The 24,098-nt window shown below is 42.1% G+C and overlaps 2 protein-coding genes across 2 annotated transcripts; one reads left to right on the forward strand and one right to left on the reverse strand.

Moving 5' to 3' along the window:
- The first annotated feature begins 9,664 nt into the window (after positions 1 to 9,664).
- Positions 9,665 to 10,704, forward strand: LOC120245152 (olfactory receptor 52I2-like). Its single transcript, XM_039252070.1, has one exon. It carries the CDS (start codon positions 9,730 to 9,732, stop codon positions 10,702 to 10,704), a length of 975 nt encoding a protein of 324 aa, XP_039108001.1. The 5' UTR covers positions 9,665 to 9,729.
- A 4,402-nt stretch (positions 10,705 to 15,106) lies between these two features.
- On the reverse strand, positions 15,107 to 23,945 carry TRIM68 (tripartite motif containing 68). Its single transcript, XM_039251979.1, has 7 exons — positions 23,883 to 23,945; positions 20,579 to 21,060; positions 18,848 to 18,943; positions 17,731 to 17,991; positions 17,354 to 17,376; positions 16,676 to 16,776; positions 15,107 to 16,474 (listed from the first exon to the last, which is right to left on the reverse strand). Exons 2-7 carry the CDS (start codon positions 21,002 to 21,004, stop codon positions 15,924 to 15,926), a joined length of 1,458 nt encoding a protein of 485 aa, XP_039107910.1. The 5' UTR covers positions 21,005 to 21,060; positions 23,883 to 23,945; the 3' UTR covers positions 15,107 to 15,923.
- Between the last annotated feature and the right edge of the window lie 153 nt (positions 23,946 to 24,098).

Here is a 24,098-nt window from a genome sequence, read left to right on the forward strand (position 1 = left end):
TGCATATTTTTACTGTTCATCACATTGAAGATCTCCTGCCATTCCTTTCTGGCCTGCCAAGTTTCAGTAGATAGGTCTGTCACCACTCTGATAGGTTTGCCGTTGTATGTTAGGGCCCTTTTCTCCCTAGCTGCTTTCAAAATTCTCTCTTTGTCCTTGTATTTTGCCATTTTTACTATGATATGCCTTGCAGAAGGTCGATTCAGATTATGTCTGAGGGGGGGGGGGTCCTCTGAGCCTCTTGTGTTTCAACATTTACTTCCTTCCCCAGGTCGGGAAAGTTCTCTGCTATAATTTGTTGCAGGACTCCTTCAGCACTTTTCCCTCTCTGTTCCTCTTCTGGGATTCCTATGATACGGATATCGTTGCGTTTGACCGTATCGCTGAGCTCTCGAATTCTTCTTTCATGTTCCTGGATCAGTTTGTCTCTTTTTTTGTCAGCTTCTTGTTTTTCTATAATGGTGTCTTCTAGATCACTTATTCTCCTTTCTGCCTCTTCAATCCATGCATTGGAGGCCTCTAATTTATTATGGATCTCATTTATCGCAGTTTTTAATTCTTCAAGTCTATTTTTATTTTCCATTCTGTCTGTAGCCATACTTACTTTGATGTCCCCTATGTTTTTTTCAAGCCCAGCTATTAATTTTACCATTATTATTCTAAAATCTTGTTCAGTGATGTTGCTGATGTCTGTTTTGAGCAGTTCATTAGCTGTCATTTCTTCTTGGAGTTTCTTTGGAGGAGAGCTATTTCGTTCCATCATTTTAGTTAGCTTTCCGGCTCTTGTTGGATTTAAAGACCTGTTATGCTCTCTGTATCTATGAGAGCTGCTGTATCCAAGAAGACTCTTTGACTTTCCAGGGCCTATCCTTTAGAGAGTGTAGTTTGAATGGTATCTCTTGGTCTCTCTTGTTGGGACCTTGGTTATTGTATTTTCCTATTTGTAGTGATATTTGGGACTCTCCACCTTGTGTACTCTGGCTTGTTTCTTGAGGTAGCCATTAGTAGGCTTTCTCAGTGGATTCTGCGTCCTTTTTCTCCCAATCTCTCAGGTTTTGTAAGGTTTCCAATGACTTCAGATCTTTTCCGTGTGATGTATGGGCGAGAGTGCAAGTATGGAGCTCCTTACTTCTCTGCCATCTTGCCCTGAAGCTCTTGGTATAATCCCCTTTGGCTTCCTGTAACACAAGTGTGGCTAACTTGAAGATGGTTTTGCTGACCGCTTCGATTTGCCCCTAGACTGGCTCAGGACTAGACTGCATGTTTATGTCCACTCCACGTATATTTATTCTGAACCGATCCAGCTCAGACAGGTCCAGGGGTCCCTGAAGGATGGACGGTGTCGGCGAGAGAGAGAGTGAGCCCCGAAGATTCTTTCTGATCACCAGCCAGGCATCTCTTTCTACCTGATATTTTTAAAAGTCTTTATGAAACAACTCTGGGTGAAAAATATGAACTAATCAAATGTAGAATTTTAATAAATGGTACATAATGAAAATACTTCACACCAGAATATATATAATAAAATAAAAGCAGAAATCAGAGAAAAAGACCTTTATTTCCAAACAAAAAATAAATGCAATCCCTAAATTTACAAGATGAGAACAAATGAAGCGAAAATAAAGCAAAAAGAATAAAGATGAGTGAATAAGTAAAAAATGTATATAAATTAAAAACATACCTAAAAAATAAAAATTCTTGTTATTTTGTGGTAGGCTCCCCTCCCTAAGGAGAGAAGAAAAAAAAAAAAAACAAAGAGAGAGAGAAAACAAAACAAAAACAAAAAAACCTTCAAGGTAACCTGGCTATGCGCCTACGTGACAGCATCCCTCATGACCTTGTAACTGAGACTACTTAATCAGACTACATGTTTGTGTGTGTTACTGTATATGGGAGACAAAAAATATAAAATGTAAACAACAACAACAACAACTATGCCACGGGATGTTCAGGGCTCAGTTCTTTGGGTACAAACCCAACTGAGTGGTGCCTACGGGAATTAAATTCCTTCCTGGAAAGAAAAGCCATGGTGTCATGGCTCTCTGTGTGAGAATATTGCTACAATTTGATACAATAAACACAGTAGAATAAATGAGATAGGGAAACCTAAGGACTCCATAAAAATCTGCTTTTTGCTCCTTTTCTTGTTTCTATTCTTGCTAGGACTTGCACTCTGTTTTGTGTAAAATACATATATACAAGTAATGTATGTCCTCCTTGTTTAAAATTTTTTTTAATGTTTTATTTATTTCTGAGAGAGAAAGACAGCGTGAGCAGGGGAGGGTCAGAGAGAGAAGGAGATACTTAATTGGAAGTAGGCTCCAGGCTCTGAACTAGCTGTCAGCACAGAGCCTGATGTGGGGCTCGAACTCACGAACTGTGAGATCATGACCTGAGCTGAAGTCGGACACTTAACCGACTGAGCCACCCAGGCACCCCATGTATGTCTTCCTTGTAAGGGGTAAGGAATTCATGATTTCTTTAGCATCTTCCAACACAATAGATAACATCTAAGGAATGACCGGGCAAAATGACTGGACAAAGCCATGATATGCATATTCGAGACGACCCGCACCAGACATCAGGATGTCTAGACCCTCTGGCTGTAAGGAATAAGTGACTTATGAAGGACACCTGGAGCTTTGTCTTTTTTCTAACCAGTTCTGGATGCCTGAGAGGACAGGTACACCAGACCACTATCCTCAATAAAAATCCCAAACCCCCAGCAAAGACAAGACTCTCTCTTCCTTTTCCTTTCTGAGTCTCCCAGGTGTTCTGTGTCTAACTCTCTATATTGTCAATAAATTCTGTTCTCACTCCCTTCTGGTTTGTGTTTGATTTCTATCTTTTGTGTAGCCAAGGATTCTCTTGGATGGTTCTGTGGTACTTCCCCTCTGCCAATCTGCCTATATCAGAGCTAATTCTAATCAAGCATAAAAGAGATACCTCACATATATAAAAAAATGACAAGAAGAAATAATTACTAAAGCTGATTAAATAAGATAGGAGTGATTAGAGATACTTTGCACAATTCTATGCAAATAAATTAGAAAACCTAAATGGAATTGATAATGAAATACATTCTACCAAAATTGATCTCAGTAGAAAGTACAAATTTGCACTAAAGGAATAAAGCTAAGAATTACTCCGGATACTGAAGTAAGCCCTTGGGCTCTCTAAACAATAGACATTGATAAGAGGCTAAATGGGAGTTTCATGCAAGGCTACTTTGGGGTTTATGCCAGCACACAAGGGATGCAGCACAAAAGAAAGAATCCTCAGGCTAATATCCCAAGGAGAGATCAGGGAGAGGTTTTAAAGAGACAGAGGTAGGAAAAGGGTGATGTCTAAGCCTGGAGAGGTGGGATTTTTAGCACCTGTGCACTTAAAGGTCATGCTTTTTCATATGTTGCATGTCTAATTAACATGTTAAATCTCCATCACTGGGTGTGATTTTTAGTATTAAAATGATGGGAAAACATTAGTGAAAGTTCAGCACTGGGGTCCATCTTGGTGCAGACTGTTTAGGTCAGGTCTTCGGTAATCTTTGCATCATAGTCCATCCTTCCCATAGCATTGTGCCCCCACATTCCTGCAAGCTATGCTACTCAAGGGTACAGTTTTGGCTGTCCAGGAAGATCTACTGCTCAATGACATAAAGTTTCAGCTATCCAGGAACATTGGATTTGGCAGGTAGAGTTGATTGCATCCAAGTACAGTCCCTGCTCTACCTCACTCCCACAAAACAAAAACCCCAAAACCTCATTAGATTCAGATGATTTTTATAGGAAACTAAGAGAGAGACAGAGAGAGAGAGAATTCCAGAGAAAGAAAACATTCCTATTCTTCCTTACAAGGAAGTATTACATTGATGGCTGTAACTGATAAAGATCGTACAAAAAAGGAAAACTAAAGCCTAACTTCTTTATAAATATTGATATAAAATTGTAATGAAAATATCAGCAATGCAGAATTCTTCTACTACACCAATTCTTCTGCTTGCTCTATTCCTTTCCAGGCTACCTATGACAGCTTTGTCTAATAACTAGTTTTGTAATCCCAGGTATTCTTCTATGTTCTGTAGGCTATGACATTCTAAAAGTGGAGGACCAAAGATTCTGGAGGCTCTTGCTTCTCCATAGGATACCCTTTCTTTGTCCTTGTTCTCTTCTCTTGGGTCTTTTTCCCATGGGGAATCTTCTTCTGTCTCTTGGAACTCTTCTACCTTGGGGCTGGGTGTGGGGAGCTGACGGTCATCCTGTTTGTGAGGATCCACTACTGCCAATGATGCCTCAGTGGAAGCCAGGGTGAAACCCAGGGGAAAGCAGTCTATCTGTCCCCATTGGCACTGTTGCAGCGTACCTTCCTCATCTCCTGCGGGGACTACTTGCATTAGCATCTCTTTTGCCTACTGCATTTCACTGCCCACTTTCGTTCTGTCTAGGTTTACATTCTGGCCTGTTCTCTGAATTATCCTGTAGGCCACAGGGACCCACAGGTTTTAGAGTTGAAACTTTTAAGCACAGCAGTTTTGGGGACTAATTCTCTTGCATACTTGAAGAGTGGACCTTCTAATAGACGCTAAACCCAGTAAATTGGATTTAAACTGCCCTGTGTCATTATTAAGAGTGTGCTGGGTCAGGCTGAGGAAGGCATGAAGCACCCCACTTCCCCTCAAAGGCAACAGAAGACCTCTCACCATTCACATCACTGATAACTTGGTCTGCTGAGGAACTGGGGAGCTGGGAGCATGCAGTATTGTCTCGTTATTTTTCATATTCTTATATATCTCTATATCTTTTGCCCTTATAAAAAAGAGAAATTATAACTTGCACCTGTTGGCTTCTCTTCCTTCCTTCCTTCCTTCCTTCCTTCCTTCCTTCCTTCCTTCCTTCCTTCCTTTCTTTTTTCTCTCTTTCTTTCTTTTCTTTCCTTCTTTCCTTCCTTCCTTTTCTTTCTTTCTTTCTTTCTTTCTTTCTTTCTTTCTTTCTTTCTTTCTTTCTTTCTTTCTTTCTTTCTTTCTTTCTTTCTTTCTTTCTTTCTTTCTTTCTTTCTTTCTTTCTTTCTTTCTTTCTTTCTTTCTTTCTTTCTTTCTTTCTTTCTTTCTCCTCTTGACTTCTTTCTTTCTTCTTTCCCATTCCTGGCCCATGATGATATCTAGGAAGAAGTCATGACGTTTAAAACATGGCCCATTCACCCCTCTAGCCTCATTTATTTTCATTCTCTTTCAAGTATCTTGCACTCTATCTTCTCTGGTTTATTCTCTGTTTAGAGAATATTTTGTCTTCTCCTATTTTTGTGCTGAGGTCCATGCCCTTTCCCTCAGTGTGAAAAGTTTATCTTCCTTGGTCTCCTTTATACTCTTTGTCTGTTCAAATAAGACTTTATAACACAGTGACATGAGATATATTTACCAGTGAAACCCATCATGAGTCTCCAGGTAGAATTGAGGAACAGTGAAGTAGACTTTGAAAGATTAAGTATACTATGAGTGTGAAGAATTCTACAACAAAGTAAAATGAATTATGACTGCTAGAATTTGAATCCTGACTCTCTGGCTTACAAGCTCTGTGAACTTCTAGGCACTTCATCTATAAAATGTAGATGTAACAATAGCAGCTGCTTTAGAGGATTATGAAAAATGGAATGGGATTATCTTCATAAAGTTCTTAACAGGGCACTGGGCACAAAGCAGGATTTCATAAATTGAATCTTGGGATTCTGTTTTCCTTTCAGGGTTCACTCTATATTCTCTTAGGTATCCTCAGAACACTTGAAGAAACAAAGACTCTTTGTACACTAAGCATCTGTTTTCTTCTGTAATCTGGAAAGCCCCAGAGGCTAGAACACAGAGAAAAGTCAGTCTCTGAAGGAGTTTCAGTGTTTGGCTCTTGACAGAGACTAATGGAAGCTGGGGTGTCCAGGGAAAAAGCAGGATGGTAAAATCTTAAGGGGAAGGAGGACTCCAGTGGGAGGTCTTTAAAAGTGACAACACACTTATCATGACTTTATGTTGTTCATCTTTGATTTTGTGTTGTTCTTCCTGCTCCTCCTGAAGAATACTGAATAAATCCCCATTATTTTGAGTGAAAGAAATGTGGACACATCAGAGGAAGCTGAATAGTGAATACAACAGGAATGTGGGTAATTGACCTGGGGACCGGGTGTTGGGCTGATGGTCTTAAGGCCAGGGTCACCCTAGAAAGGAGGATGGAAGTCCTCCATCACACTATAAAGGGATGGTCAGGACTGGTGGGCAGTGGTGATTTGAAGATCACCTCTTGGAAATGATGAGGGGATGAGGGGAGAAAAAGGGAACAGGGAACACACAATTACTTTGGTTCACAACTGACAAAGGAGTAAGTCCAACTTTGGGATAACAAAGAGACAGTTTTCAGGGTCAAAAGGGAGTTATGAGAAAAGAAATTGAGCAGTAGGACTGATGGGGAGCATGTTTATTTAGTTGTAGAGGGGAGGTACAGGGTTATTAATCATAAACACAAAGGCTCCATTCAAATGAGTTATGCATTACTGCTTTTACTTTTAAGACAATGTTGATTTGAATTGTGTATTTCCCCCTCTTTAAATAGGATTGAAAAATCCTTACATACCTTTTGATCTAGTCAACAAGAAGTTGACTTGTCTAAGCTTTAGTTTAGTGACTGGCCCTCCAGATCTTTATGCAAATGTCTGCAGGATTGAAGGAAGAGGCAGATTCTGGGCTGAAAATGTTTTAGGAGAGCTCAACCAGAGCATTTTGAATAACAATGCACCTCAACAATTAGGAAGCAATTTGTGTCTGTATATTGCTCTGGGGAGTGGCTATGTGGGTGTGTTCATGTGCTAACTTAAAAAATTTTTTTTATCAAGTTGTACTCCTGAATCTGTGGATTTTATAGTATGTATGTCATACTTCAGTTAAAAAGTTAACAAATATGGCAACGGGCAGTCATGTTTTGGATAGGTTAAGTTAAATAAGGAATGAAGAGAAATCACTGGATTGGCTACACATCATTGATGGGGACCACTGTTGATTTTAGCAAGAAAATTTTTAGTAGTAATAAAGAGTGAAATAAAAACAAACAAACAAAAAAGATGACCAATCAAACCAAATGTCCTGTCGTTTGAAAAGACTAGTAAATATATAAACCTCCAGGTGTGTTAATAAAGAAGGAAAAGATATGAGAAAAATGAAACCTCATGAATGAAAGGTATGATTAGGTAGAAGTTGCCAGGGCTAGAGAGAGGAGGGATGGTCAGGGCACCAGCTGAGGCTGCCCTCAGGAGAAAGGTGGATTCATACAGGGCAGTGAGCCAGGAGAGGAGGAAGATCCTGGATCAGAGGTGAGTGGGGTGGTGGGTGGAGGCATCCTGTTTCGTCAAGCTCTTCTTTAGCTCTTTAAGCGATAATGGTCGACTCTGAATTTGTAGCATCCAGAAAACACATGGCAGTCTTAAGGATGTGCTGACTATTTTTTCCACCCTTTACCACCATTCTACTTCAAAAAGATTTCCATTGTCTTCTCAGTGCTATCACCAAAGATGTCTCACCTGGTGGTTATACACAGCAAGGTTCTTCTACTCTGAGCATGAAATAGAGCTCATGACTTTATTCAATCTGTCCCATTATAAGGCATTTCTGTGTTGTTTTTTTTTAAATTGGCCTCCAAGTCACACTTATCTTTTTGAGTATGCTATTCTGAGAAATCCAGAACTAAAAGATTAAAACAGGGAAAACAGGCTTTTTTTATTAGCAGTATTTTATTGAGCAACTAAGTACTGTGCATTGTGCTAAGCACTTTTGCAAAGCTTCTCACTTAAATCCCAAAAGATCTCTATGAATTAAGGATTATTACCCTCTTTCTACCAATGAGAAAATTAAGGCTTGGAAATTTTAAAAACTTAACCAAGGCAAAACAACTAGCAAGTCAAGAGTAGCATTTTCAGTCTAGGTAGTATGTACCTCATACCATTGCCTTTTAGCCACTTTGCTATCTTGTCTCTTGATGTAGGACCAACAACACATTGAGTGGAGTACAAAGAAGCATACAGGATTTATATCCTGTATTCTAAGGAAAGAGAAACTAGGGACTTGAGAAAGTTCACCAAGTGTCTCCCAAGACTGAGTGATACCAATAGAAGAATAAGGGCCCCTTGTAAGGAGTGTTCTTAAATGACTGAGCAGATGTACACATGCCCAAATATGGTATGAAATCATGGAAACTATCTATATAAAGGATAAAGTAACTAAAGGACATCATCCAGGAATGGAGTGGTGGTTAATGATGACTCCTTATACTGAGGGTGACTCTTTATGCTAGGTTTTACCCAACCATATTCCTACACATTAATATATGGTAACACTAGACTGTGGTAGATTGAGACTAAATATAGCAATGAGCAGAAACAGACAAGTTCCTGGTCAAGTAGCTATTTCACCAAAACTGGGTGAGGGAGGCCCCTAATATGACTATGGATAGATATATCTACCAATATATATATATATAATACCATTATATTATATGCCAGGTATATATATAATACCTGGTCCCTAATATGACACACACACACACACAAGCCTTGGAGTCACAGGTGTTAAAAGGAGCTGGAAAGACCTGGACTTGATTTTCAAATTTACTAACTGCTTGCTGTGTGATCTTGGACAAAATATTTAATCCCATTTTAACTGTATTAACTGTTTTATATGGAATACACATCCATTTTACAAATGGATAAATACATTCAGATTATGAATACTAGACTTCTCAAGTTAGTATTGGCACATACTATGTACATTAGGAAGTGTTTTCCTTTCTAAAGGATAAAACTTGTTATTTGAAATGTCTTGGTGGTTTAACATGAAGAGGGAGTTATATGACTTGAAGAATTATAAAAACCTATTGGGGGTCATCTATGAAGGAACTCTAAAGTTTTGTCTGTAGCCATTTAATCTACTAATTGAAACTAGCTCAACACAAATCCATGCTGAAAATTAGGGAAGGTAGGGATCACAAATACTTCCAGACAATTTATCATTGCCTATGGAAGTGGTAATGTTGTTCTCTGATGACTTTCTTTTCCTGAACTCATCAATCTATTTGTTCAACCAGAAGGATGCTTCATTCATCTACTGTCAAAGCACTATACTGGGGATACAAAATACGACATGTTATATCTTAAGAAGTTCATTGTTTCATTCAATAATTATTAAGTAACATGAACTGAACATACAAAGATAGGTGACAAACTCTTTCCTCTGTTTGCACAATCATTCTTTGGAAACTGTTTGCTATGAGTACATGTATTTCTTTTAATGTACATGTGGCACCACAGCAATGGATCACATACTTGGTATAAGGCCATGAACAAGACACACAGTTGATTGAATACAATGATGTCATAAGTAGAGTATTAGAATTGCTTAGGTCCCTCAGAGGTCAACATGAGAGATTTTATGAAAGTTCTGAAAAAGGTACCTCCCTCTGCATGGGATGAAGGGGCCATGAGCTGATATTTGAATAAACAGAATTAGTAAGGCAAAGAATACTGAGGGAGATGGAAGGTGGAACAGGATAAACTGGTCAGATGTTAGTTTTCTGATCCTGTAGTCCACTGAGCTGAAAGTGCCACCAGGTGCTCCTAGTACTATACAGCTGGGAGCAAGTCTTACAGGATTGCATTCATTTCTTACATCATTTTATGTGTTAACAGGAAAGAGTCTCATCTGTGATGCTGGGGACACCCTATAACTGCACAGTGGAAACCCCTGCCACCTTCTTCCTTGTGGGAATCCCAGGTTTGCCATCTTCACATCTTTGGCTGGCTATTTCACTGGGTGCCATGTATACCATATCCCTGTTAGGAAACACCCTCATCATGACCGTAATCTGGATAGATTTCACTCTACAAGAGCCCATGTATTGCTTCCTGTGTGTTCTGGCTGCCGTGGACATTGTCATGGCCTCCTCTGTGGTACCGAAGATGGTGAGCATCTTTTCTTCAGGAAATGGCTCCATCAGCTTTAATGCTTGTTTCACTCAGATGTATTTTGTCCATGCATCCACGTCTGTGGAGACAGGGCTATTGCTAGCCATGGCTTTTGACAGCTATATAGCCATCTGTAAGCCCCTACACTACAAGAGGATTCTCACACCTCAGTTGATGCTGGTAATGAGTATGGCCATCACCATCAGGGCTGTTGTATTCATGACTCCGCTGAGTTGGATGATAAGTCATCTGCCTTTCTGTGGCTCCAATGTGGTTCTCCATTCCTACTGTGAGCACATAGCTGTGGCCAAGCTGGCATGTGCTGACCCCATGCCCAGTAGTCTCTACAGTGTGATTGGTTCCTCCATTATTGTGGGCTCTGATGTGGCCTTCATTGCTGCCTCCTATAACCTGATTCTCCAGGCAGTATGTGGTCTGTTCTCAAAGAATGCTCAGTTGAAAGCATTAAGCACATGTGGCTCCCACATGGGGGTTATGGCTCTGTACTACCTACCTGGGATGGCATCCATCTATGTGGCCTGGCTAGGGAAGGATACAGTGCCTCTGCACACCCAAGTACTGTTAGCTGACTTGTATTTGGTCATCCCACCTACCTTTAACCCCATTATTTATGGCCTGAGGACCAAACAAATACGGAAGCGAACATGGAGCTTGCTGACACGCTGCCTCTTTGTCCACTTCAAACTGGGTTCATAAACACAAATTCTGTTCAGATCTTGAGCAATCAAGATGACTCAAGCATTCAAAGATGCCTTCGAAATCAGGAGGGCTTGTTTGGTTTGCCTAGCACCATAAAGAGTTCTAAGATGAAGCTGTGAAAGGTATTCTTGCCTAATTTTCCAGTTTATAGTAAGAATGTGGATGGAATGATTAATTTTATGACAACATCTTTAATGGTTTCAATCAACTAGTATCGGTATAAGAGATAAGTCTGGGCAGAGAATATAGATTTGGGGTTTTTCCTTCCTTAGCTTCTGACCCTTATGTTCAACTTAGTATCCTAAAAGTCTCCCTGCAGACAGAAACCAACTGTTTGGTTCCCCCACACCTGACTGATTTTCTAAGAATTGTTCATTTTTCATTTGATTATTATAGAAGCAATTGTTAATATATAACCCTACCTTCTGGCCCATTGACGAATCTACTCCACTTGGGTCATGTACTTATACCTTAACAAGAGTCCTTCTCTAGTCAAACTGGATCCCAGTTTATCTGAGGAGATAATAAACTTGGGATCACTGATTGTGGTCATTTTCTAACACATGAACTTGGAAAGAGAAATCTGTACCACAGCAAGATGGCACATGAGCAAGATGGGATGAAGAAACTAAGTCTCTGGTTCTCTGATTCCAATTTGTTTTGGACACCCAGGTACATCTGTTATTAAGTTTTATAAGATACTTCTTTTCCTTTTAATTTCTCTCCTACTGTGAAGCTATTTGGGGTCAGTATACTAATATCCAGGCTTTTGCTTTTAAACAGCAGAAGTTAAGGCAATATGAGTTTGGTTGTGGGTATATTCCTCTTTGCTTCCTAGTCCTGTTGTGTATATCTGAACTGTAAGGCATAAAAGAAGGGGATCAAACGTAACATAGGTCTTTCTTCATTTTGACACTGCTGAAGTGTGTTCTGGGATGAGGAGGTTAATAGAAAGCAATATCAATAATGAAGCTGAAATGTCACTATTCTTTCCCAGGTCACCAGATACTGGTGTTTGGGTTTTGTTTTTATTTCCCACTTTCTGAGTGTCTTAAACTGAATAACAAGTATATGTTAAATGAAGAAGATTTCACATACAAAAGACAAATATATTTGACTCTGGTACATGTGAAAATCTATCTTAATGAAAGATAATTTCCTAATAGTACTGACAATAAGTTATTATATCTGAGTCTTAATATTTCCTTGATACTGATGGAGGATACAATGTTATTTCATAGAAGGCACTAAAGATTAAAGAAAATAATGAATAGAGAGCACATAATACAACATTTGATATATTGTCTCTACTTAAAAAATATATGCCTAATTTCTAATTCTATAGTTTTAAGAGATAGATCTAGGCACTATTAAAACTGTATTCGCATGTAGGTCAGCACTCATGTGATAACTGTTCCAAACAGTCTGCTTAACAGCTTAGCATCCATACCTTTTGCAAGCACTGAAATTATTTACCTACTTAGAATGTATACTATTTCTGAATAACACTGAATCAATTTCTAAAAACCTGATAATGATGTACTGAGTTCCCAAAGAGTAGGAAAAAGAAACAACTCTTACAACCCCTAACATAAAAACAAATCAAGATCATGAGGTGGTTAAGTGCATTTGATAAGATTTCCATTTTGAAATGTCACACTATTCTTTCCCTATATGCAACCCAAAGAACTGACTATGCTCATCAAATACAAGAACATTAGATGTATTAAAGAATATGATGTAAAGTAACAAAGGCATAGTTTAGCCTGCACTCAAAACAGAAATTTCTTCTCAGCATTTCCTTCAGAAGTATGCCCTGCTTTAGTTTTCATTCATGGTGTTCCCTGAAACTAGCTGGGACCCACTGTTAGCCCTCAGACATTGAACTACATACTTCCAATGTGGACTAGTTCCCCATCATGGCTACCCCAAAACAAAAAATCTTGTGCTTCTCCAGATATATCAGATATGACCGCTGCCCTCTCATACCAAGCAATGTATGCCATTGAACTAGTGCCTGGGACCTGTACAGACTATCAGTGTTTGAATATTAAGAGATTAAAATCAATCCTGCATGGGGCATCCAGGTGGCTCAGTTAGTTAAGCGTTTGACTCTTGGTTTCAGCTCAGGTCATTATCTCATAGTTTTATGAATTTAAGCTCTGCGCTGACAGCACAGAACCTGCTTGGGATTCGCTTTCTCTCGCTTTCTTTGTCCTTCCTCCACTCACACTGTCTCTTCACTCTCAAAATAAATAAGTAAACTTAAAAAAAAAATCAATCCTGTTTGAAAAACAGGAGACTGAACTTCCTGTAGGGAGTCCAAGGATTTTCCCCATCTCTACACAGGACCTCCCTATTTTCCCCATTAATAGCCTTTTGCCTGAAGGCTCAGGCATTGCACTCCTCGGTATCTCTGCTAGTAAAATAAGGGTGGGCAAAGCTCATCCCTGTCTTGTAGTGAATGATGTCACAAAGCTGGAGGAGAGTGGTGCAGGCACTCTACCCTATTCACGGCCACTTACTTCTGCCCTTTCTGGACCGCTTTTGTAACTATCCTTTGAATTATTTTTTTTTTTAACAGAATTATAATTAAGTACCATCTAGTTGCTCATACCCCTATGAAATAAGAAGAGCTTATTTTTCGGTTTTGATTCTACAGATATGAAAGTTCCCTCACTTAAGTATTTACACAATCACATACAAGTGCAAGACTGGGCTATAATGGTGAACCAGACAAACAAGGTTCTTGTCTTCATGGGGTTCTTAGGAAGGAAGTAAGCAACAACCTGAGAGAAAAGGGTTTTCATACACTTAGGAACTTCAATATTCTTGCCTGATCTTAAAAATCAGACAGTATGAAATAAACAATGTATTTAACCTTGTACTTCTTCTCACAAGTAACCAAAACAAACAAACCTACCCCCAAAACCCATCCCCAAAACAGCATGTTATCAATGAAGCCATTTCACTACTTAATTCACTCTAGGTTTGAATGAATTTACCAGCTAATAATCCTTTTTCTAAAAGACTTCCAGCATTTGTCCTAATAAAACCATAGTAAATGAACAGCACTGGTTTGGTCCCTATCCTGTTCTAAGTATCCATGGACATAACTGGAAGCATTTCCTAAAAATCTATTTCTCAAGTCTATATACAATTCCCCAGGGACTCCTCCTATACAAAGACATGGTCTCTTTAATGAGGTCAGTTTAACCCTTTGCCAAGACCAGGTCTGTGACTTACCCGTTCATTCCTCTCCAAGTAGAGAATGGAAACTTCTCCCCTTCTGCTAATGCTTGAGGAGTGACTTGGAAGCATGGTGGGCAGAATGAGTTTATTTCTCCATTTGAGCCTGTTTTACCTCCTCCACACATGAGCACCCAGTACAATGGAAGTACAAAGACAATTTTTGCTACTCTTTATTACAGGAATTACTTTGCTTCTGCCTCTACCTGACCTGCTGTCTACTTTGCTGCCCAATCCTGACTTAACAGTCACTCCCTTCAAACTTAAACTATATCAGACGTTGTGTTCTGCAGCATCATGGTGACAATATGTGATGTATGCATCATGGTCCCTCACAATAGGCAAGGCCAATAGTTTCCATATGCTTGCCTTGCAGATGGTTTCCAGACACAATCATCCCCACATCATACTCCTAAGCCCTGTAATGAACTATTTTTGCCACACACAACCATCACGCTAAGGTCAACAAGCCCAGATATATAGTTTCAATTCCCTTTCATTATAACTTATGGTTCCTGAACTGGCTTTTTGTGCCTTGTCCTATTCTTTCTTCTATGCTTACCTCCTACTTTTCTCCTTCTGCCATAGATTTACAGAAGAGAAAGGCAGAATATTACCAGAGCATGAAAATTCCATTGGTGACAGAAAAATATCCAAATTTTAGCCCAACTATCTTGTGGCTAAGCCTTTGTACTAATGTACCTGTTTTGCATTTTTCTTTTTATTATTTCCATTCTCTACCCTGATGTCACAGTCCTCATTATAATCCAAGTACAAACACATATAATAGATGCACAACATAGTACTGTGGCCCAGAGTCTGCTACTGGCATGGGCACCTTTCTGTCTAAGGGCTGAGATTGTCAGGAGAAGCTCTAAGGAATAAACGCACTGCTGTAAAGATGCTGGCTATTAAGAAGGTAAGGCAGGAAGGCTACCACAGGTGAAATCTGTGGCTTGCCTTCCTCTGTCCCTGAGAAAGGAACAAAAGCATAGGATGGATCTGAGATCTTCACAACAATCCTGTGAGGCAGGAGAGTATGCAATTATTATACCCATTTTCCCATTCAGGACACTTACAATCTTTCAGACATGTGGGATGTTTGAGACCCAAATGTAATGAATGAAATGCAGACATGTGACCTGACAAGTGAGTTTGTCAATCTTGTTTCATTCAAATGTGAGAGGTACTTTATAATCTTTACAATAATCTTTCAACAGTTTTATGAGAAGTAACTTGCTGCATTAAGGCCATTTCAGTTTCTCCAACCATAAAGTGAAAATGAAAACAAGGCTCAGAGGTTTTTCTGATCCTGACACTCAGAGAAAAGGACAGGACCAGGACCTAGGTCTCCTTAGAGTCTGAGATAGAGTGATTTTCCCAGCTTTTGCTCAGAGAGGGTGGCCTGGGCAATGTCGCAATGATTTCTCTAGTTAGGAGGTCAGGGGACTGGGGTCAAACATGGGTTGCTCAGTAGAGCAGACCTCAGGAAAGCATCCTCTACTGGTATTGGCACAGCAGCCAGCTCTGGATATGGCTCTCGATATAGACAATTATCTCTTGGCTTTTTGGTAAACCCTGTACAGAGTTTCCTGAAGGCTGGATCTACTTCTTCATCCTCGCTGACTTAATTATGGCACCAAGAGGGACCAGGGGAGAGGAGCATGAGCTACAGACAGGACAAAGTCCTGACTCTTACATCAACAGGTTATCTTACAACAGCTCTGATCCTCACCCTCAGCCCCGTCATGATTCCCTCACAGGGGTGTCATGCTCACTTGACTGAGCCTCAGCTTTTTCAGATGAGTGACTTTGGCCCAGTAGCAACAGACCACTGAGTCAGGCAGAGGACTCCCTGGATCCTAGGCTCAGCTTAGTTCAAGGGGACCCTTGTTGGTGGCCAGGCCCACCAAGACCCCCGTGAGCCAGGCAAAACTCCAAGGCCTCTGGCTAGGATGGTGGCTCAGTTAATGCTCCTCATCCAGGGAGCAGATGGCCAGAGGAGCCGTGTTGTTAGCACCAATGCTATAGCAAGGACTAAAGTAGGGCAGGAGACGCCCAGGGAAGGGATAGTGGGGGAAAGTGAAAATGTGGGAGCCATTGTCAGTCACATTGTAGAAAGAGATATCATGGGCCTCATAATCCAGGAAGACTCCCACCCGGTGGGGAGGGACCGGCAAGGACAGGAGGGGGTATTCATCAGTGCCTGCTCGGTACTCATTTCCCTTCCGCAGCCTTATCACCCAGAATCCATAGTGGGGGGATAAATAGACCACCTCCTTCCGGTCTACATTTTCCTTGCACACTCCCAGGCCCCATTCTGACCTGTCTCCCACTTCCACCTCCCAGTAGTGCCGGCCCGAGGAGATGCACTCGCTGCCCAGGACGATATTGTAGCGGTAAAATCTCTCAGGATTGTCGGGCAGTTTCTGCTTGGTGTCTCCATAGCGCACGCATTTTCTGTCCTCGGACACAATGAGGCGGGAATAAGCAGTGTCTGGATCCAGGCGCACATCAGCTGGGGAAAAAGATCCTGGTTGGTGACACTGACACACAGCACAGGGCATGGGTGTGGTCTCTTCGATGAACACAGCCACAGATTTCTCACAGATGGGTGGGACTGGGGCTAGCTGGGGCACCCAGAGGCCACTGAACCATTTTCTTCCTCTAGGAGGGGTCCCTCCCACTGCCCATCATAACCTCTCCTAGTATTCATTACCTGCGTACGTCTTCAAAATCTCTCTTAGCCCCAGCACACGGCAATCTGTCTTCAGCTCCAGGGAGACTGGTTCCGGCCGCTGCAGGCTCCAAGACTTGCTCCTGGCAGAGAAGTGGTAACTCTTGGGGCCAGAAGTCCTGGCTCTGCCATCTGGGCCTTCTCTTACTACAGGAAGGATGGGCTTGGCCAGGGACAGTCAGTGGGGTGCCCCTCCCCACAACGCCAGGCAAAGCAGAGATGTGATGATTATTTGCCTGAGCCTGAACAGTGTGGCACAGAGACAACACACGCATTCCCATGCATGTGCTGGGGGAGGGTCAGATGTGCAATGGGCTACTGGGAGAGGGAGCAGCATGCCACAAAGGAGGATGGCTAATACCCTGGCTGGAGTACCAATGGAGACATCTTTTTTCCCTTCCTGGGCAATCTACTTAAGACTACATATTTTATAACTTTACCTGAAATTCTTATTGGTACTACTGGAAATAAGTTTGACTGACTACAAAGAAGGAAGGCTGATGAACAAAGCTTCTTTAGTAAATATAAAGGAAGATGATTATGGACCAGCAGCTGCTCTTCTGTGGGTATGAGGTCTATATTCCTTCCCTACTTCTGCCTCTGGCTAGGCCCCACTATCCTTTACAGGGCTGCCTTGGGGCTCTGAGGATGCGAACATACCTGTTTAAGACTTCCTGAATACCCTAGAAGGAAAAAAATATACAGCACATGAGTATGTGCTATTCCTTGGAGGGACCAGATAATACCAAGCCCTGGGAGGGGGTTTCTCTGAAGACAGCAAGGCTGGACCCATTGACTTCAGGTTCCACCTTGACTCTCAGGCCAGAGGGGAGGAATTGTATGAAGTCAGAGCTGCCTGAGTGCTGCCACAACTGCAATGCCATACTAGGGGTAAAGCAGCAGGCATTATTAGCAGAGGGGAGAGATATATGGGATCAATGTCTGACAGGCCCTGGTGAAGACTAGGTAGTTCTTTCCTGGAGTCCCATGTCATCTTTAGCTCTCATTCAGAGTTCCCAGGAACACCGCCCACATACCTGCAGCATCCAGCGGACAGACCTCTGAGACCTCTCTTCCAGCTCTGCAATCATCCCCCACAGCACCCGGCTCTGCTGGATAAGCTCATTACGATTCTGCTCCAGTTTTTGCATGGTCTCTCCCTCTTCTTGCTCTAGGCTGGCCAGAGCTGCAGCTGCTTCTACCTCCAGTCGTCGGCCTGCTGGCTGTTTTTTCTTTAGTAATCGCCGATATTTCTCAAACTCCCATATGATACTCTGCTTTCGGGTTTCTACCTGGATCTGTAGAGCCAGGACCAGAAATCAGTACTGCTACCTCTTTCTAAGGGCCGTCCAGGACTGAGGGCACTGGCACATGCAGACACACATACTCTGGAATGTGCTAGTACCAACTGTGTATCAGACACTGCAGAAGCCAGGATAAAGGATACTGATTTTCCTACCTTTCTGTTCCCAGGACTCCAGTACATGCTTCTGGGTCCCTAGTTACTACTCTTCTTGATCTTAGTAGGGCCCAGGATATTATCTTGGTACTATATGCTCAAGACTCTTCTATTTTCAGGATAATCTACTTTCAGAATAATGACCAGGAGGATTATACTTAGGCCTCTAAGGCAGTGTGAATTTACACTGTTAGTGTTCCTCCTTATTGATATTATATCAATTCAATATGCTCTTTTAGACTGGACCATTGTTACCTTCTGTAGATCAAAAGTTCTGACAGTTTGGTAGTTAATGGTTCTCAAATTTATTACAGGGACCATTTTCCAATAGTCTAGTAAGTTAACATTTAGTGACTATGCTCTCACTGGGGAAAGTGAAATAGAAACCATGTATTACTAAGCATTATGTAAATTACCAGCGTGAACTAATGCATAATTGAAATATGTAATTTTCCTTTCTCATGTGTGAGGACACAAACCCAGAGGTCATCCCTTTATCACTATCAAGAAACTGGAATTGATCCGGTACATGGCCTGCTTGAGGCCACACACTTGATAGAGAATGCTGGTTAGAGGACCCCAGGGTCTCTGACTTGAATGCCGCATCCTGCCTCATACAGATGAGGAGGATGCTGCGGGCCAGCTCCAGGACAACACAGGGACCACACAGTCTCCCACCCTGGGTGGCAACCTGCCTTCCAGCTGGCGGTTCGCTTCCTCTCACCAACTTCCAGCTTCCAGGCTTCATCTTGCTCTTTCCTCAGATGCTCCAGAGCCTCGTGGAGTTTCCACTGAAAGAAATAAAAACCTCATGAGGACACTTCAGGGAGCCCAGGTTGTCAATGAGGCTTCCTAGCATTGGCAGGAAAACAAGTGTCCCTCACGCAGGCGAATGAATGGTGGACGTAAAGGGAGTGCCTGCGGGTGGGGGTGGAGGGGACAGTGATTCCTGCCCAGCTGACATCCAAGGCAGAGCTCCAACCATTTCAGCTCCCACAGTTTCTAAGTTTCTGTAAAGTAGAAGAAAAGGTTCATTTCCAACCTAGGATGCTCCTAACCACGCCTATTTGTATCCTCATCTGCCTTATTATCCTACAGCCTCTAAAACCTTGCTATTCAGAGAATTATCCATGTTGATTAGCAGTATTCACACTGTGAGGGAGCTTGCTAGAAATGCAGAATCCTGGCCTCACCCCAGACCTACTGAATTAGAACCTGAATTGTTCATATGCATATTAAAAGTAAGAAGCACTATCCTAGAATACTACCATAAGAGATTACTTCCGGAAAGCATATTAGCCACTTTATTAAAGATTTGCCAGGTGCCACATGTGGCTTCAGCATTAAACCTACATTTAGTGCTCACAACCCTTAGGTATTATCCCTGTTTTGTAGATAAGAAAGAACGGAGTCTCAGCGACTGAACTCCCCAAGGTCATTCAGCTAGTAAATGGCTGGGCTGGGATTTAACCCAGCTCTCTAACTGCTCTGCTGGTATTTCACTGCCTCCCTATTTTAAAACTCAAAAGGAGTTAGTAAATACTTCTAATTTTTTTAGAAATCATTTTGCATAGAAAAACACCTAATTCGGGGGATTTGTCTTACCCTCTTACATTTTAAACTCAACTTCAAGAAAGAGAAGTAAGACCAGTACTAGATCAGTGGATCACAGAATCACTGCAATAATGAATCTGATAAAGATAGGTCAGCATGGACATCTGAGAAAAGTGCAAGAAGCTGGAGGTTAATGGGGAGAGCTATAGAAAAGGAGCAGCAGGTGTAACAGAAATGACCCCCTCCCCGCAAAAAAAAAGAGGTGGGAAAGGAGAAAGAACACTGGATGAAGAGCAAGAAGACTGAAGTCCCAGCCTTTCATCTTCCTTTAACTAATTTAACCTAAAGTCAGAGAGACTTTATAATGCTAGATTAGATAATCTCACTCAATCCTAAATGACTTAGCCATGGTCCCTTCCAGTTCTAAAATAACTTAGTAGGATCTCAAATTTCTAACTTCAGTTTTGTAGATAAAAGATAGAATTGAGGTGACAATTGCCAAATGACTATTTGTGCCACTGCTAGGACTTTGCAGATTTTGCCAGGTGTGGCCTTGATCACCTCATGCCAGAACTCATTGAAGGCACTCAACCTCAGCCAAACCAAACTGGTCTTCTTCAAATTCTCAGTAAGGAAAGCATGTTTGGGCTAGGCATTAAGCCATGCTGGGCTGGGAATGGGGTGTGGAAGTGGGAGGGAAGGAAATGCAAGAGGTGTGGCTCACTGTATCTGTTTGCCAGGGTCAGTGGCTGTGAGGAGCCAAAGGAATCAGCTCTCACTCAGTCTCTGGGGTTCCTGGTCAAGTCCTTGATCTAGAGACAGCCAAGAGTGGGGTAGGGGAGAGACTGGGGTGGCTGGCCTCCATCTCCCACCTTATACTCCCAGGTGACATCCTCCATGGGCACAACACTGTGGTTCTCATGCTCAGGAGACTGGCTGCAGGCCTCACACAGGATCAGACCATCCTCTTTGCAGAACATCTTTAGCTGTTCCCTGTGAAGCTCGCACACATCACCCTTCAGCCCCATTCCTGGATGCGGCCCTAGCAGACGAACTTTTTCTACAACATTGGCCAGCTGCCAATTAGGCCGCAGGTTCTTGGGCTGGACAGAAGCCCGACAGAGGGGACAGGTGTAACCCCAGTTCTGGGATTCTCCTGGCACCTCCCAGAGTCCAGAGAGACAGCCATGGCAGAAGCTGTGGCCACAGTCGATGCTCACTGGCTCCCTTAGAAAAGTCATGCAGATGGGACAGGCTACTTCTTCCACGATGGCTTCCACCAACGCTGCAGGATTCATGGCTCCTTCTCACTCCCTCCTCAGAACATGAAAAAGCCAGGAGGAGGTAGTCAAGGCTGAGAAGAAAAGAAAAGAAAAAAAAAAAAAAAAACAAGATAAAATTTTTCTTCTGTTGAAGAGCAAAGGGATCAGCAAAAAGGATAATTAGTGATTGAAAAAAACAACAACTTTGTCCTTTGGATCCTTTATTGACCTTGTTTAATAAGTGCTGGCCTTCCCAACTGAAGTTCTGACTGAGTTGCATTATTCATACCACAGTAGAGACAGCTGGGGTGTCTAAGTGAGTGGATATTGGGAGTTTTCAGTTTTCATTCATTTGGTCATCCCTCCTCTGAGTTTGTTCACCAGACCATTCCCATTCTACTTCAATTACATTCTCCAAATCAGCATTGTTTTCTCTCGAGCTTGGGAAAGGTCCCACAAAATGTAATGTTTCAGTATCCAAAATAAGGCCAGAAATACCCTTGGCCTTACTCTCTAGTATGTTTATATGTGTGTTTGTATACTTTAAGGTGCAGAAAAGGTAATAATACTAGATGCCCATTGCCTATATGCTTGGTTTGTTTTCTTGTGTTGCACACTTAAGCGTAAAGTATAAGAGAACCAGCAATACTTTCTCCACACCTTCTAAAGCTCTACCCATTTCTCCAGCACTACTATTCACTAAGATGCAGCCTTCAGTGATATGTTAAGAAGCAGAGATGAATTAACACCCATTGGAAGATAAAAACACAGGTCATTTGATGACAGTCAAACCCATATTGATGAAGTCACTACCCCACCAAGAAACCTGTGAGTTTTGCCAGCTCCAGATAGGAGTATGGAACTAAAATGGTCAATGGCAGGATCTTGGCTCAGTAGGCAATATTTATTTGTTCCCTTTCCAAGTTTGTGTTCCTGGCTAGAATCTATAAAGGGAAGAGCCATGTTGGTCTTAGTCACAGCTGTATCCTCAGCACCTAAACAGTGCCTGCCATGCTGTTATTGTTGAATAAATATTTGTTGAATGAATAAACCAACTAGGGAAAGGAAATGGCCCCTAGCCAAAAAATGCCTTTAATTTGTCAGGTAATTGAGAGCATATCATATAGTAATAATAATTTTAGCAAACATTCCTTAAGCACTTACACTATGCACCAGGCACTGTTCTGAGCACTTTACACAGATTAACCCAGTTTATTTCACAACCCTAAATAGAAACCATTAGGGACGCTTGGGTGGCTCAGTCGGTTAAGTGTTCGACTTTATTTCAGGTCATGATCTCACAGTCTGTGGGTTCGAGTCCCATGTCAGGCTCTGTGCTGACAGCTCAGAGCCTGGAGCCTCTTTCGGATTCTGTGTCTCCCTCTCTCTCTGCCCCTCCCATGCTCATGCTCTGTCTCTCAATAACAAATAAAAACATTAAAAAATTTTAAATAAAAAGAAACTATTATTTTACTGTTCTCCTTTTACAGCTGCTTGGCCCTGAGCTCCACTACTCTATCTTGGGCAAATTACTTAACCTCTCTAGCTTCAAGGTAGAATAAAATTTCAAGAGAGAGAAATCACCGTGGTTTAGGGTAATCCAGTAGGCTTCCTGAAGAAAGAGAAGAAGCAGATTTTGCAGGGCTCTCTGTTACAGACCAGCAGCAGGTCATGCCTTCTTATTGACCTCCCTGCCTCCTGATTTTCTGCCTCCCACCACCACTGCCAAGCCATAGGATCCGGTATCCTAAAACCTAGTTTTGTGAAATCACTAACCTACTGAGAGCCTCTCCTAGTTCCCCACCACCAGTCCAATAGGAATCTCCCTCTTCACCCCTGAAACAGCAAGTGTACCCAGTTAAGCAAAGGGAGAAACTTCCACACTTTCCTGAAGACCCCACGTCCATTTATTCTACTCCACTTGGGTTCTTGTGATTTTTCAGCTTGAAATGACTTCTCCGTGATCCTACTCTTAACATCATTTGATACACAGACACACATATGTGTTATCTTACTTCACACTAGAAGTTTCATGAGGATAGGGATAGTCTCTTATTTTGTTCATTACTATATCCCCAGCATCAAGAAGAGTTGCCTCAGACATGTTTTGAATATGAAGAATTAGTGTACATATAGTAGGCTGGAAGTGGAATATCCTCATCTAATACCGAGGGGCACCAAGAGCTACCACCTGAAGTGTACACAGGAGTAGTTGATATCTATGATTTAAAGCGACAAAGATCAACAGAAGAATGCAAATAGAAATCGAAAACTGAGAAGATGGTGGCAGTAGGGAGGTAAGGTAAAAAAATATCAAAATGATAAATAAAGAAAAGCGGCAAAGCATATCTTAAGATTTCACAGAGTCATAAAGATCTAAATATGAAAAAGTTGAAAGCAGTGGCCTCTATAAGAAGGACAGGGGCAGGCAGCTACTGCTCTTCCATATAAGACCTGCTTTATGGTTTATTGTTTATTATACGTAAATTACTTTGACAAAACTTAAATTATTAAACATTTAATTGCTTCGACCTTGCCTTTGCCGGGGTGGGGGGTGGGGAAGTCTGGGAAACATATTTGTGGGTGGAGAGCTGAGCGTGGAAAAACCTTGAGAGGAGGGACCAGAGCGGCGAGAGATAGAGGGAGGCGGTGACCCCGGGGTTTCGGAAGCAGAGGGGGATGGTAACCTTCTGGCCACACCATGGGGGCAGGGCCCGCGGGATGCAGATGGGTGGGGACAGAATAAGGTGAGCCTGCAGGACCGCTGACTTCAGAACAGGAATAGCTGTCACCCACCTCCCTCCACAGCCAAGACTAGCGCCCCGCGGGGGAAACTGAAAGAGAAGAAGCCAGGTTCCTGCCACTGAGTGCCCCCAGCGTCACGAGCTGCTGGTCAGGCCAGCGCAGCACTTACCGCCGGCCGGAGATGAAGGCCCCAAAGCGGCCACCTCCTCGGCCTCTCCAGCTTGGCTCCCAGGCCCCGCCCACATGACCTGAGCCAATGAGCGGCGAGCAGGACCCTGGATCGCAGCCAATCACAGAAATGGATCGAGACACCGTTAGCCAATCAGAGGTTGGCTCTCGGAGTGCTAGTGTTTTTTTTCTCTGCTACGTGGGTTTTTCTGGCTCC

The sequence above is a fragment of the Hyaena hyaena genome, unplaced genomic scaffold (assembly GCF_003009895.1).
Source record: "Hyaena hyaena isolate Hyena2069 unplaced genomic scaffold, ASM300989v1 scaffold_406, whole genome shotgun sequence".
In the NCBI taxonomy this organism is placed as follows: domain Eukaryota; kingdom Metazoa; phylum Chordata; class Mammalia; order Carnivora; family Hyaenidae; genus Hyaena; species Hyaena hyaena.